This window comes from Colobus angolensis, unplaced genomic scaffold (assembly GCF_000951035.1).
Source record: "Colobus angolensis palliatus isolate OR3802 unplaced genomic scaffold, Cang.pa_1.0 Scaffold82, whole genome shotgun sequence".
Lineage (NCBI taxonomy): Eukaryota > Metazoa > Chordata > Mammalia > Primates > Cercopithecidae > Colobus > Colobus angolensis.
The window spans coordinates 1,708,370-1,721,601 of NW_012122043.1; the positions used below are offsets into that span (position 1 = coordinate 1,708,370).

At 64.0% G+C, this 13,232-nt stretch overlaps 1 protein-coding gene across 1 annotated transcript; it reads right to left on the bottom strand.

The window, feature by feature from the left end:
- Positions 1-19: 19 nt before the first annotated feature.
- Positions 20-13,025, bottom strand: GPC1 (glypican 1). The gene is made up of 9 exons (XM_011929576.1): positions 12,843-13,025; positions 8,678-8,836; positions 5,316-5,707; positions 4,472-4,637; positions 3,351-3,481; positions 3,122-3,241; positions 2,887-3,020; positions 2,434-2,609; positions 20-2,030 (listed from the first exon to the last, which is right to left on the bottom strand). The coding sequence occupies exons 1-9, from the start codon at positions 12,856-12,858 to the stop codon at positions 1,798-1,800; spliced, it is 1,527 nt and encodes a 508-aa protein (XP_011784966.1). The 5' UTR covers positions 12,859-13,025; the 3' UTR covers positions 20-1,797.
- Between the last annotated feature and the right edge of the window lie 207 nt (positions 13,026-13,232).

The following is a 13,232-nucleotide window of genomic DNA, read 5'->3' on the forward strand; positions in this document are numbered from 1 at the left end:
ATGAGGCCTCACCCTGCTGTAGGTCTCCAGCCTTTTATTCATACAAGGACTCAAAAGAACACGTCACCCGCTGACACTGAGTGGTGGGGGGACGTTGTGGAGGAAGGACACAGCAGGCTTGGCCACTGCCCTGACCAGTGACCACTCAGGGCTGCCCCTTCCAGAGATGAGCATAGGGTGGGGTCTGAGCGCCACCCCCGCGCCATCCATGTGCAGCAGGAGTGCTGCTGTCCTGGCACCTGGCATCACTGTGCCAGAGTCCCCAGCCCACCCTGGTAATGGCAGGGTTATCATGGGGTGGACATGCCTGCGTTGGGGTGCTCCTGAACCCAAAACGTCTAAAGTCAGGTTCCAGAGAACAGAAGCCATGAGGACCTGAAAAGCAACCAGGGCCCTCTGTCCACTGTGCGGAACGGCGATGAAAAGCAAAGCAGCACTAAGCGGCCTCCTCAGGGTCAGTTGGTTCAGGACAGCTCCCCCCAGACCCTCCAAGTCCTCCCCTTGCAGGACCCCTTCCCAACACGACACCACCCCTCCCCAGGGCCGCCTGGCAGCTGGGGTACAGGAGGAAAGGAGGGCCCGTCCAGGCCTGGGGCAGGGCCCTCATGGCCTCAGTGAGTGACAGGAGGTCGCCAGGGTCCAAGGTGGGCCCTGCGTCTCTCCAAAGTTACCTGGAAGGAGCAAACAGCTCTCCGTGAACAAGGACAGTAAGTGTCAGTAAATGGATGCATGTTTGGAAAAGCCCTTAACTATCCAGGTCCCCGTCCCCTGCAGCTGGCTGGGTCGGTAAGGGACCTAGGCGTTCCCGTCTGCAGTGCTGGGTCTCACCAGCCACCAGCACCCCTGTGTGACAGCTGAGGGTCACTCTGAGCCCTGGCCTGTGTCACCCTGAACAGAGAGGCCCTGGTTCCTGATCTGGGTGAGGATGGGAGCAGGCAGGTCCCGGCTGCTCCTCAGCCCTCGCGGTCTTCACGTAGCCCTGGACCCCAGCAAGGCCTACCCTGTGAGCCCCATGTGCAACAGGGCAGCCCACATCAGCAGAGCCCACGCTGCCTCCCTCGGCCTTGGGCCCAGCTCCCCCTCCTCCAGCAGAAGCGCAGGTGGGTCAGCGGCCTGTCATCCACGCATGGAGGCTCCTCACCACGGGTCTGTGGTAGGACAGAGTCCTCAGACTCCTCAGCACTGGTGCTTTCTCAGGCCCCACCCTGCAGACACTGGGGCCCCTCAACAGCGCAGGGAGGTGGGGCTGGGCTCTGCAGCCCGCGCTGACAGGAGGGTATCATGCATCATCTCAGAGGCTGCGCTAGACCCTGGCGGGTGGATACCCAGCAAGCCCTTGTGGAGCTTCTCTGGGGGCTGAGGAGTGGGCCAGGGCTGGCTGGTGGGCTCTGCTGGGAGTCCCAGCGGAAGGAGGCGGGGAGGAAGGCACAGGCTCGCTGTGGGCTCCAGCGGGTTGCTTTGAGGCCTCCTCTGCAGGCCTCAAGGGGCTGCTTCTGCAGCGGTGCAGGGAGCTGGGGGAGGGCTGGGCAGCCGGAGGTGCCCCTGAGGTCCCTGAAATACATGGCTTGTGGGGACACTGGCTCCCAGCTGACCTGAGGACCTCATACAAAATTAAAAGGCAGAGAGGCAGGCAAGGCCAGGCCTGGGGCCGGGGCCTCTGCACCTGCCCCTGCTCAGAGCCGCTGACCCTCCCTGTCCCACCCCAGGCCTCTCCAGGCTGAGGTGAATTAAATATCGTCTGTTTTGTATTTTTGGCAAAGTCAGTCCTTGGCCTCTGTTCCTGGGGCCTTGGGGCAGTTACCGCCACCGGGGCCTGGCTACTGTAAGGGCCAGGGAGAGGAGGAGGGGCAGGAGGAAGGTCGGGGGCTGGGGGCAGCTGGCAGCCGAGGTCTTCTGCCCTTCCTGCTCTGACAGGCCTGGGAGGGCATGGGTCAAGGGCGTCCGGGAGCTGGAGCTCTTCCTGCTGGTCCCCCGGCCACAGCGATCATCCGGACAGCCATCACCGCTGCCCGAGCCGCTGCCGTCGTCACCTGAGAAGGAGAGAAGGCTCTGGCGGGCTGGTCCCCACAGGAGACCCCAGGGCAGCATCACCCTGTGAGGACCCCACATGCCAGGTGACCCCGACATCCTTTCGGTGTGGAATCCCAGGACCAGCAGCACCCGATCCCCGCCGAGCCTGAGGCTGGGAGACTCTCACTCCCTGGGGCTGCCTCCCTTGGTCCCTGGAGCCAAAGCTGACAGACATCCTGGACAGGCCTCCAGGCGCCGCAGAGGTGCAGGGCTCGGTGACCGTGCCCGGGCAGCGTCCTGAGTCACTGTGGTGATGCTGGAGCAGAGGACCCCTCGGGTGGGGGAACCTGGAGGGCAGTCACACCCCTGTGGCACCCCCGCCATCCCTGGCCCCTTGCCCGCCCGGTCAGGCCCTGCTCTCACTGGCGTCCTGGAAGTCCACGTCATTGCCGTTGTAGGCGCTGCGCAGCCGGTTGGTCATGATCTTCAGCTGCATGATCTGCTGCCGGATGGTCATGTCCGGCTTGGTGATGTCCACCTCCACCTCGGGGTTGTTGATCTGGTTGGCCAAGCCGTCACCCATGACCTCGGGGAGGTACCTGGAGGAAAGGCAGGCAGAGCCCAGGTCACTGCTCCAGCCCCTGCAAAGGGCCATCACCTGAGCAGGACACCCTCCTGCCCCCCAAGCCTGAGACCCTGGGCCTGAGATGCCCAGCAAGCCTCCAGGGACCGAGCAGAGCCCGTGCAGGCCACAGAGAAGTGGGGCTGGAGCCCTCCACCAAGGGACATGGCCCTGTGCATACCGCACCCGGCCCAGGCACAGCCCAATGGAGACGGCACGGGAGGGAGGGCTGTGCCAGCCAGGCGGGCACCTACCGGCCTCTGGCCATCCCGTTCCAGCAGCGGTCATCACTGGCGGTGCTCAGGGCCATCTTCTCGCTGCACAGTGTCCCTGGGAGGCTGATCCAGAAGTCCTGGACGTCACGGAGCTGAGCCTTGGCTTCGGAGACCTGCCGGGCAGGAGTCAGGCCAGTGGGTTGCCAGAGCCAGCCCGCCCCCGCCTGTCTGCCTCCCTCACGCCTGGTCCGGTGGACCGGCAGGGGCCACTCACCAGCTTCTCCAGCACGCCTGAGGGCGGCCTCTCCCGTGGGGCCAGCTTGCCCCGGCGCCGCTTCTCCTCAGGCCCAGAACCCTGGGGGTTGACCTTGGGGTTCCCGCAGCCCTGGATGACCTGGGGAGACACCACAGGGTCCTTGGGGGGCAGCGGGGTCCCTCAAGCCCAATGGAGCCACATCCAGGACCCCCACCCCACTGTGCTCGTCATGCCCTCCCGCCCGCACCTTGGCCGTGAGCGTGTCCCTGTTGTCCTGGAGGGCGTTGATGGCCTCCGCCAGCCACGTGTGCACGCTGCCGATGACGCTCTCCACACCCGACGTGCCCCAGAACTTGTCGGTGATGAGCACCATGGAGTCTAGCACAGGTGTTAACACACGCGCACGCAGGCGTCACCACGTGTGCATCATGTCCTGACAGCACAGGTCAGCGTGGGAGATCCCGTGCACGCACTCGGGTTGGCCCATGTGATGTGTGCAGCCCACGTGCACTCAGCTGCACTCAGCCTGGCCCACGCCCACATGTGCACATGCGCCACGGGCACGGGTGGACACGCACACACGGAGGCCATTGTGCAGGCTCACTGGCCTGCCGTGTCTCATGGATGTCCACGCTGGCTCATGCAGGTGTGACGTGTACATATGCTGACTCGCCTCGGTCCAGCTTGTGTGCACACGAGCCCATGTGAGCTGGTGTGTATGCATGCTGGCTCACCTCATGCCCCTCCATGTACACCTTAGTTCATGTGTGTGTTGCATGCATGGTGAGCACATATACAAGTAAAGCTTATGCATTTTGTCAGTTCCCATCACATTAGCACACACGTGTTGGCTCCATGTCAGCACATGCTAGCACGTGTTGGCATAGATGCATGCTGTCCCACCTCATGTAAGCATGTGTACACATTAGTGGATCTGGATAAGCATGTACATATTAGCACACACGTGTTGGCATGGATGCGGGTCAGCCCAGCTCATGTCATCACATGCACACAGGAGCACACACCATACTGGTGGGCACCGGCCTGCTGTGTGCACGCCAGCTCGCATGTTAGCCTGCCATGTGACAGTGCATATATGTGTTAGCTTAAGCAAGTGCTGGCCCTCCATGAGTCACACGTGTTGGCAAGTATGCACACTGAGGTGCTTGCTCAGTGGGGAAGGACAAGAAACTACGACCCCACAGGGCTCCCTCCCTGGCAAGTGGCCCCAAGTCACACACCCTGGTCAGGGCATCCCTGATCAGGTCCCTCGGTCCAAGCCCTGAGCTAGGGACCACCCGCCCCCCAGGACCCCCGCCACACACTCCCCAAGACAGTTCCAGGCCGCTCTGGCAGGTGGGGGCTCACCCAGGAGGTTCCTCCACTCGGCATCCAGGTCGGCCTGGTTGGCGAGGCAGCCCTTGAGCACATTCCGGCAGTAGTCAGGGCAGGGCCTGGCGCCGGGGACTCCCAGACAGTGAGCACAGTAGACCAGCTTCATGACAGCCCTCGAGCACTCCGGGCCCAGGGGGACCTGGGGAGCAAGGCAGCCTGAGCCAGACCCCGAGGCCCTGGGCGTGCCCAGCCCCAGCCGGCCTCTAATGGAGCCCCAGGGTGGGGGGCTCTGGAGGGACGTCAGGGGAGGCCTGTGCTCTGCCCCAACTCGCAGTGGCCCTGCCTGACTCACAGGGCCTGCCAGCCCTCGCGGCCCTCATTCTGATGATCTCAAGGGTCATGGGGAGGCACGAATATCCTCACCCACATGCTGCTGAGGGTACCAAGGCATCCCAGCCTACCTGGGTCTGACACGTGCCCCCCAATGGACCAAGGCATCCCCCTGGCCTGGGAGGCTCCGGAGCACCCCCCTGCCCGGTCCCCACGCATGTTGTTCTGTTTCCTGTGCCTCTTCACGCCACAGCCTGGCTCAGCATCCGGCCCAGCCCCTGGCCCTTCCCATCCTGGCCCATGATGGGTCTGGGGAGGGTGGGCCAGCCCAGAGCCACCTGCCCAGAGCAGGGCTCACATCTGCGGGTGCACCGTTAGCAGACCGTGGGCAGCAGCCAATGCAGGAGGGACTGAGGCTGCGGGGCAGAGGTCAGAGGCTGGTCAGGAGGTTCAGGGACATAGGGTGAAGTAGGGGGAAGAGGAAGTCCCTGGGGCAGAGCGTGGGGGTCTGGAGGGCCTTCTGAGAGCCCTGGGTGGCTGTGCGCACCTGAGCCACCTTCCGGACCACGTCACTGGCCACGCCCAGGCCTTGCACGAAGGAGCGAGCAGCCACGAAGGCGCGGGTGGCCCGCAGGCGCAGCTCTCTTGGGGCCTCCCCGAAGGGCCGCAGCGCCTCGGCCTGCTTGCCCAGGCAGTCCAGGTAGTCATCGGGCAGCAGCAGCTGGGGGTGCAGCTGCTTGAAGAGGCGCTCGAGCAGGCGGGCCCAGAACTCGGCCAGCGTCTCCTCCAGGTGCAGGTTGGCCCCGCGGTAGTACAGGCGCAGCTCTGCGTACAGGTCCCGGAAGGCCCTGGTGTTCTGCGTGTACAGCTCTCCGAAGGCGCCCGGGAAGGTGCCCTGCAGTGTCCGCTCTGAGTCGTTCAGCAGGTGCTGGAAGTGGTCTGCGCACAGGGAGGGGCGTGATCGGGACAATGTTTCCCCCGAGACAGCTGGACCAGAGCAGGAGACTCAGCTCGGGAGACCCACGGCTCTGAGGATACCCTGAGGACCTCGGGGTCGGACGTCACACTGCAGCGGCTGTGCGACCGGTGAGCATCCACGGGGCTCCCCGACACCTCACCCCCGGCCTGGGGAGCAGAGACCCAGGTGGCAGGGGTCCTCTCGGATCTCAGGACCTCTGACTGGGGCTCCAGTGGCTGTTTCTGAGCTGAGCCCAGGGCAGGAACAGATGCTCTGTGACTGAGAACACCCAGGGAGGGGCTGCTGGTGGAGATGGGGCCTCACTGGGGTAAGAAGGGCCGGACCGGTCTGTGCTCCCCTGCCAGCCGCTGCTTCTCTCCACCGGTCCCCACCTGTGCTCCCTGTGGCCCCAGCCGCCTGCCCTGGGAATCTCCAGGGCCTCTGCCCTTCCCGCCGCCCTGTCTCTGCTGCTCTCCTGGGCTTCCTGTCTTTTCTCAGCTTCCGCGATCCAGAAGCCTCAGCTCTGAGCACCCCAGGCCTGAGGGCTCTGGGGAGCCTCCCACAGCGCAGAACCCCAGACGTCTTCCCTGCTGGGTGGGGACGGGGAGCCACAGGCTCACCCTCAGACCTCCACGTGCTGCAGGAGCTTTGGGGAAAAGCCCTGTACCCTGTGCCTAGACGGGACCCTGGACTTCCCCATCCCATTGGGAAGTGAGACTTCCGGGTCTGTAACTGCTCAGAGCATCCCTAGGGCTGTGGCCAGTCTTGCCCACAGGAACCAGGGGCTCGATGGCCCACCATGGGTGCTCCAGGGACGCAGGGCAGAGACTCTCCTCTGAAGCATGGTGGCTGTCAGGCTTGGAGATCTCTGGACCAGCCCCTACACTGACCCCTGGCAAGGCCTGGGACTACAGGGCTGGCATGGCTACAGAGAGCTCCCAGGCCGCTATGGGGAGGGTAGACGGGCCACGCAGCTGTCCAGCGTCCACCTCAGGTCCTGGCACCTGGAACTCCCTGGCCTCTCCCAGAAGGGGGCAGCTTGCAGTTCATGCATTAGCCCAGACACACCTAGAGGGCTATGGGCCAAACCCAGGTGCAGTCCCCAGCTCTCCCTCCTGCCAGGCCCCATTCAGTTGCCCCGGAAGGCTGGTGAGGGGGTGGGCATGGGGCTCCCAATCCCTGAACACAGCAACCAGAGGCCCAGTCAGGCTCCCCTCCTACCGCCTCCCACTGGCTCCCACCAGCACTGCAGACAAAGACGGAGGGGCCCTTGGCTGCCCTGGAGGCTGGGAGGGGCCAGCAGCTGCTGTGGGCGGGGGTGGGAGGGGAGGACATGGGAGGTGGGGGTTGGACAAGACTCCCTGGGGTAGGGGCACAGGTGGGCCTTGGGCACACAGTGGGTCATTTTCAACACAATGTCCCCAAAGGGTGTCTGTGTTTTCAAGTCAAAGATAGGAGAGTCGAACAGGAAGGCTGGAGGCTTCCAGAGGGCAGCAGATGGAGGGCGGAGGCAGGGCGCTGACAAGGGACAGGCCCCAGAGCAGGGCAGCGACACCGACCCCCTCAGAGCCAGGAGGAGGCAGGTGGGCAGGACGTCCCCAGGCCAGGAAGATGGTGTGATGGGCAAGGGTCTTAGCAGGAGAGGGGAAGGGGCAGGGCTGGGTGGCATGCCGGGGTGGGAGCCAGGGCTCAGTGACACTGGGGAGAAACTGAGGCCCAGGACAGAGTGGAGGAGGTAAGCAGGGTCCCTACACACGGGACAGACCCAGGCGGCTCAGGAAGGCTCCTGACTCAGGGTGCAGGGGTTCGTTCCCTAGGTCCAGCTGGGCAGGAGGAAGGAGAGTCCCGGAGGGGCCACGAGCGTCCCATGGGCCCCACACCAGGGGGAGGGCTGAGCTCTGAGCGTCGATGTCCAAGTCACAGAGAAGGAGCTTCTGACCCACCGTGACCCAGGTATACGCCAATAGCTGAGGTCCCGCAGCCCTGTGGAAATGGCCTTGGGGGCTCCTGGGGACAGACTGACTCTCCAGGGAGCCTGGGAGACCACAAGCAGGTATCCAGGAGCCGGAGAAGCAGGAATGCTGAGACAAACCCCAGGGCCCCAGCAGCAGCTGCCGTCCCTCACGGCCACATGGAGCTGTGCGGCCTCAGCGCTCCCTCCCTCTCGTTTGCTCGGGCTCACTGTCCTGGCGCCCCAGCTCCGCTGGGATACAGGGGCAGCACCTCAGCCCAGGCCGCCTCCCTCTACCAGGTCCTCATGTTTCTGATCAGAGGTCACTTCATGGGGTCCTCCTGACCCCACACTGTCCTCCTGGAAGTGCCCGCTGCTCTCTGCCCAGACACAAGGTGAGGCCCAGACTGGGCTGAGGAGTATGTGGCTCTGACACAGCAGTTGGTGAGGCCTCAAGGCCTGCAGGGGTCACTCCCTGGGGCCCCAAACTCCTGCCCCGATACAAAGGGCTGAGTGCCACCCCTGGGCAGACCCTGCACTCTGCAGCCCTGTCCCCAGCCCCAGTCTCAGCCCTTACACTGAGCTCCCTGGCTCCAGGCCACCTGGTCCCCCGGGGTGGCGGCCTGGGGCACGTGAGGAGTTGCAGGGAGGATCTGGCCGAGGCCTGTCTCTCTGCAGGTGCTCAGGAGAATCTGCTGGTGACAGGAGCCTCTGCGGGGCTGACGGGACAGGCCCTCTGTCCCCAAACGTGCACTGGGAATGGGCTGTGCACACCCCTAAGTGGGTGTCAAACCCTGCAGATCCCTGCCTGAGGGTAGCCCCCAAATCCCAGCTGGGGCTTCAACCCAGCGCCCTAGCCCCAAAGCACTAACTCCCCCACCTCCTCCTGCCAATGCCCCACCCTCTGCATTGACACACCAGGCAAGGCCCAGTGTGCCACCCCCCTCAACCCGATGCACCAGCACCCTGCGGGCCCCGAGCACCCCCGGGAGGCACTCACCATCGAAGCTGCGCAGCTGGGTGGCGAGCATGGCCTGCAGGACGCGGCTGCTGTCCCGGAGCGCGGTCTCCAGCTCGGCACGGCTGCGGTTGGCCAGGTTCTCCTCCATCTCGCTGGTGCAGCAGGTGTAGCCTTGGGGGCAGATCCGCAGGTGCTCACCTGTGGGGAAAGGCCCTCGTGAGGGAGAGGGGCTGGGACAGCGCCGGCAGCCAGGAGGACACCCTCAGGCTCTCCTGGGCAGAAGGACGGCAGACCCAGGGTGGAGCACAGCTCAGAGGCGGGCCAGCCTGGGGGGGGTGCCCTGGGTGAAGGCAGAAATGGTGGGGGCGTGGAGGGAGGAAAAGGCCTGGCTTGAGTCTTATAGCTTCCCACACAGGACACAAGAGCAGGGCTTCCTCTACAAGGAAGGGGGCCCCTTGGGCAAGTCCTGCCCCCAGCCTGCTATCCCAGCAGCCACAAACAAAGAACTGGCCTCAGGTTCCTGTGTGCAAGTCGGGAGGAGGCTACCAGGCACGTCTACCTGACTACCAGGCCCGACAGTCACCCCTTACCTGGGCCCATGGCTGAGGATGGGGAGGGAGGAAGGAGTCCAATTCCCCTCTCTTCCCGCACCAGCCCTGGGAGGCACCAAACTCCCACTGCAAGGACAGCAGATCCCACCAACAGTGGGCTGGCCAGAGGCAGTGGCCCTGCAGGACCCCATACACAAGTCTGGTGTGGGGACAGGTACGCCCTGGTGCCAGTGGCAGGTCCCATGAAGGGGTCATCGGACCATGCCCCAAGCCCTGCAGGGGCACCCCGTGCCTCCTGGTGTCCTCGTGGAGTCCTCTCCTCCGCAGCCTGCCCTGAGCTGCTCTGCTCCAGTGTCCTGGGCAGTGGCAGTGGCAGTGCCATCAGAGACAGCCTCACCTCCTTGTGGGGAGTGGGGACAGGCTGTTGAGTCAGCCCTCAGCCCTGCTGTGCACACCTCGGTGCCCACCTGGAATATGTGTGTGGCATCAGGAAAAACTGCATATTTAAAAGCGTGTGCATCACACTGTGATGAAGGCTGCAGAAATCCCCATTTTATTAACCAGGAAACCGGGGCTTACAAAGATGAAGTCTCTTGTCCCAGCTATACAGTGAGGGAGCAAGTGGCTCTGGCTGCCCGAGCTCAGCACTCCACTGTTCCTTCTGGGCCTCGTTCCCTGCCTCTAAGGCCCTCCTGGTGCAGGCCTGTCAGGTACAGTGGAGAGGTGGAGGCAGGAGCCTGGCTTGGTCAAGGAGGGGTTGTCAGCAGGAATTCCAGAAACTTTCCTCAGGTCTGCTGCCTCAGGGGTCAGGGCTGAGGCCTTCGAGCCTGTCTCAACCCGTCCTGGGACCCTGGGCCAGGGTGGCTGGAATGTGGCAGGTCCTGCATTTTTTACCTCCCACCTGGGGGTCAGCGGGAAGTAAAGGCCAGGCCAGGGAGGAGAGGCAGGAGAGGGAGCTGCGACCGAGGGCAGAGTCAGCCTGGGCAGAGGCACCTGGCCCAAGGCTGTCCTGGGGGAGCTGGCAGCACAGTGGGAAGGGGTGCAGCCCTGTCTGGAGGTGGGAGCAGGGACCTGAAGCCCCAGTGCAGGCAGGGCCTGGAGCAGCCCAGGCAGTGCCCTACCCACTTCCTGCAAGAGGATTCACCCCTCAGGCCTGGGGTCCAGGGAACCCTTCCCCACTAGAGGCCATCTGGGTTGGGGACCCAGAGTTAGGTAACTACCCAGAGGTCGAATGCCTGGGTCAGACTGAGCCTGCCAATCTTCCGCACCCTCTAAGCACTCACACCCAGGCAGGAGGCTGAGACAGGAGGAGGGAGCAGAGAATCTGGGCTTGGGTGGCTGCCGCTTGGCCCCTGTAGCGTCTGTGCCTGCTGACGCGACAGCAAGGAGACGGGTCAGAGGGGCCTGGGAGAGCCAGAGAGGGCCGAGGCACAAGGATGGGCCCTCCCCAAACACAGCCCCGGCTTTCTGAGGTCGGGTTCTTATCCTGGAGCGCTCCCTTCTCGCCCTCTTTTCCTGCCTGAGTTCTAGAATGTACTGATGCAGGGGGCTCGGGCTTGAGCTGGGGCTGGAGGAGGAGGGAGCCCTCAGCAGGGGCTGCAGGCCCAGGGAGCCCCCCCGAGCCTGGACTTACGTTCCCATGCGGCAGACAGAGCGGGAATGGCAAGTGCCCCTGTGCTCCCCGCCCCTCCTTACCCCCCGATGTCTGCTGGAGGGGGAGTTGAGGGTCTAAGAGAGTCTCGGGCCAGGAGGGCCTTGCGGGAGCCAGCTGGGGAGAGGGCAGAGCCTGGCTTTGAGAGTCCTGCAGCCTAGTAGAGAAGGGGTACCCCTTCCCCACTCCTCACATGGGTGGGAAGGCGCCCTCAGGCAGGAAGACTGGGACACAGGTACACTCGCCAGGGACCATCCTTTACTCTGTAGCCTTTATTCACTGATGGGATTCCGCCCCAGTTCCGCCCCAGTGGGGACAGGATTTAGAGCAGGAACTGCCCCCTCCGGGTCCTTTCCTGGGGCCTGCGCCAGGCTGAGCAGACTCAGGAGGCATCTCTCTGAGGTTGTGGGCTGTGATGGGGCCCTGTGCACCCATCCAGGCTGCCCGGACCAGGAGAGCACAGGTCAGCCGGACACATGATGGTGCTGGGCTGGGCAGTGGGAGGGAAACGTGGCTGGGGGAGGGGGTGGCAGGTGCCAGCATAGCTTCCCGGTGACACCCTGGGCTCAGCTGTGACGGGGCACCCAGGCCAGGCTGGCTGGGCCACAGGCAACGAGTGGGCTGGTCCAAGACTCGGGACTAGGGCTCAAGCACTCCTAGGGAGTAGGGGTGGGTGGCATCCCTCGCTGGCTCCTATGCCCCTCCCTCACGAGGTCCCTGGTCGACCCACTCTCCAGCCCCCACCACGCAGATAGGAGAGGCTGATGAGACACGGAGAGGTGAGGCCCAAAACACCCATAAGACATGGGAGGCTCCCCCTACCTGCAGGTTCTGAGGGGTTCCTTGGCACTGCCAGCCACCCCCTACACCCCCCTCACAGCTGTGCACCAGCCCCCCGCCTCAGCCTCCCCTGCTGCCCCCCTAGCCCTGCCCGGCCACCTCGCCCAGCCAGCCCGGTGACCTGCGCTGTTCCGGCTGCCCCAGCACAGCCCCCGTCCCTCCCTCCCTCCTCGGACAAACACGGGAGTGAAGACACGGAGCCAGAGCTTGGGCGCCGGCCTGGGAGCCCCGGGCAGGCTGGACCGAGGCGGCCCCCTGAGGCCCGCTGCAGTTTGGACGCACGGCAGTCAAAGGCAAGAGGCCTCCCGCTGGCTTCCTTCTGCTGAGCTCCAGCCCAGTGCAGGCCGGGGCCCGCAGGTCTCGGTCCTAGACAGGAGATGGCAGAGGCGGGCTCTGCAAAGTCCCCCTGCAGGCCAGCAAAGCAAGCCCCCTCCTGGAAGAATGCCAGGGGCTGGGTCGTTCTGGATGGCGAGCGATGTGCCCAAGTCCAGTTGTCATCTTAAATCTCCCCACCCCCAGGTGCCTCCCCACCACTTCTCTCAGCTCAACACCTGGGGGATACAGAGGCCTCAGGCCAGGAGGGAACCCTCCCCATGTCCCTCTCCCTCTCCTTCCTGGATCTTCCTTCTGATACCTCCTTCTTGGCCTTTTCCCCCTCCAGCCCAGAGGGAGGCATTTTCCAACCTAGGGGGTGAGTTCCGGCAGCCCCTCCCCCCCCCACAGAAAGGCATCCGGGCCCTTCCGGCCCAGCCCTCCCTCTGGCCCTGGGGCTGCTCAGGTCAAGGTCGCCAGGCCTGCTCCCCGCTGGGTCAGGGCCTGGGCCCTCTCTTCCCTGATCCCTGAGCTGAAGTTGCTATAGCTGACCCATCCTTACACAGCACTGCCCTCCCTCAGTCACCAGGATACTTCCCTCCCCAGGTGCTCTGAGGATGTTTCTGGGGGGAGGGGATTATTTGTTTCATGGCAGATTCATCCCCCACCTCAAACCCAGAGACTCCAATTCCCAGGCTCCTGTTCCTCGGGTTAAAGCACAGAGATCTTGCTCCCTGGTCCTTAGGCAGTTACTGTCTGGTTCCATCTTCCCCCTCCAGATCCTGACGGCTCCAGACCACCCCATTCTGCTGCTCCTGACTAAGCCCCCACCAGCCTTAGCTTTAGAAACCTTTTAGGTCACACATTCCTGTCCCCTGCTGACATGTCCCCACCTAGCAGTCTCCCCTTGGTCATCAGCACCATCACCCCAAAGCTTTAGGCAAGACTCCCATCTAGACAGTGGCCACCATCCCCGAGGATGGACCCAGACCTCATTTGTCCAGAGCCAGCCCGGCAGCTGCCCGTGACCAGTGGCTCTGGAGCCCTCCCAAGGAGAATGCAGAGAGATGATGGCGCCACGCCACGCCACGCCCATCCCTCCAGAAGCTTCCACGGCACATACAGGAGGTGCAGGCTGTAAAGCCGGCTTTATCCGCCTTTACAGCCTTGTTCTAGACACTCAGCATCAACAGACTCGAATGTCTAAGGTACTGGAATTTGGTGTGGATAGTCAGCCTGC

Bases quoted from the DNA above. Each gene is read 5' to 3' on its own strand.
- GPC1 (XM_011929576.1), bottom strand. The intron at 3,021-3,121 runs GTGAGTGGCCCC...CCTGCCCGGCAG, and splicing joins CAGGCGTGCTGGAGAAGCTG to GTCTCCGAAGCCAAGGCTCA. The intron at 2,610-2,886 runs GTAGGTGCCCGC...CCTTTCCTCCAG, and splicing joins AACGGGATGGCCAGAGGCCG to GTACCTCCCCGAGGTCATGG.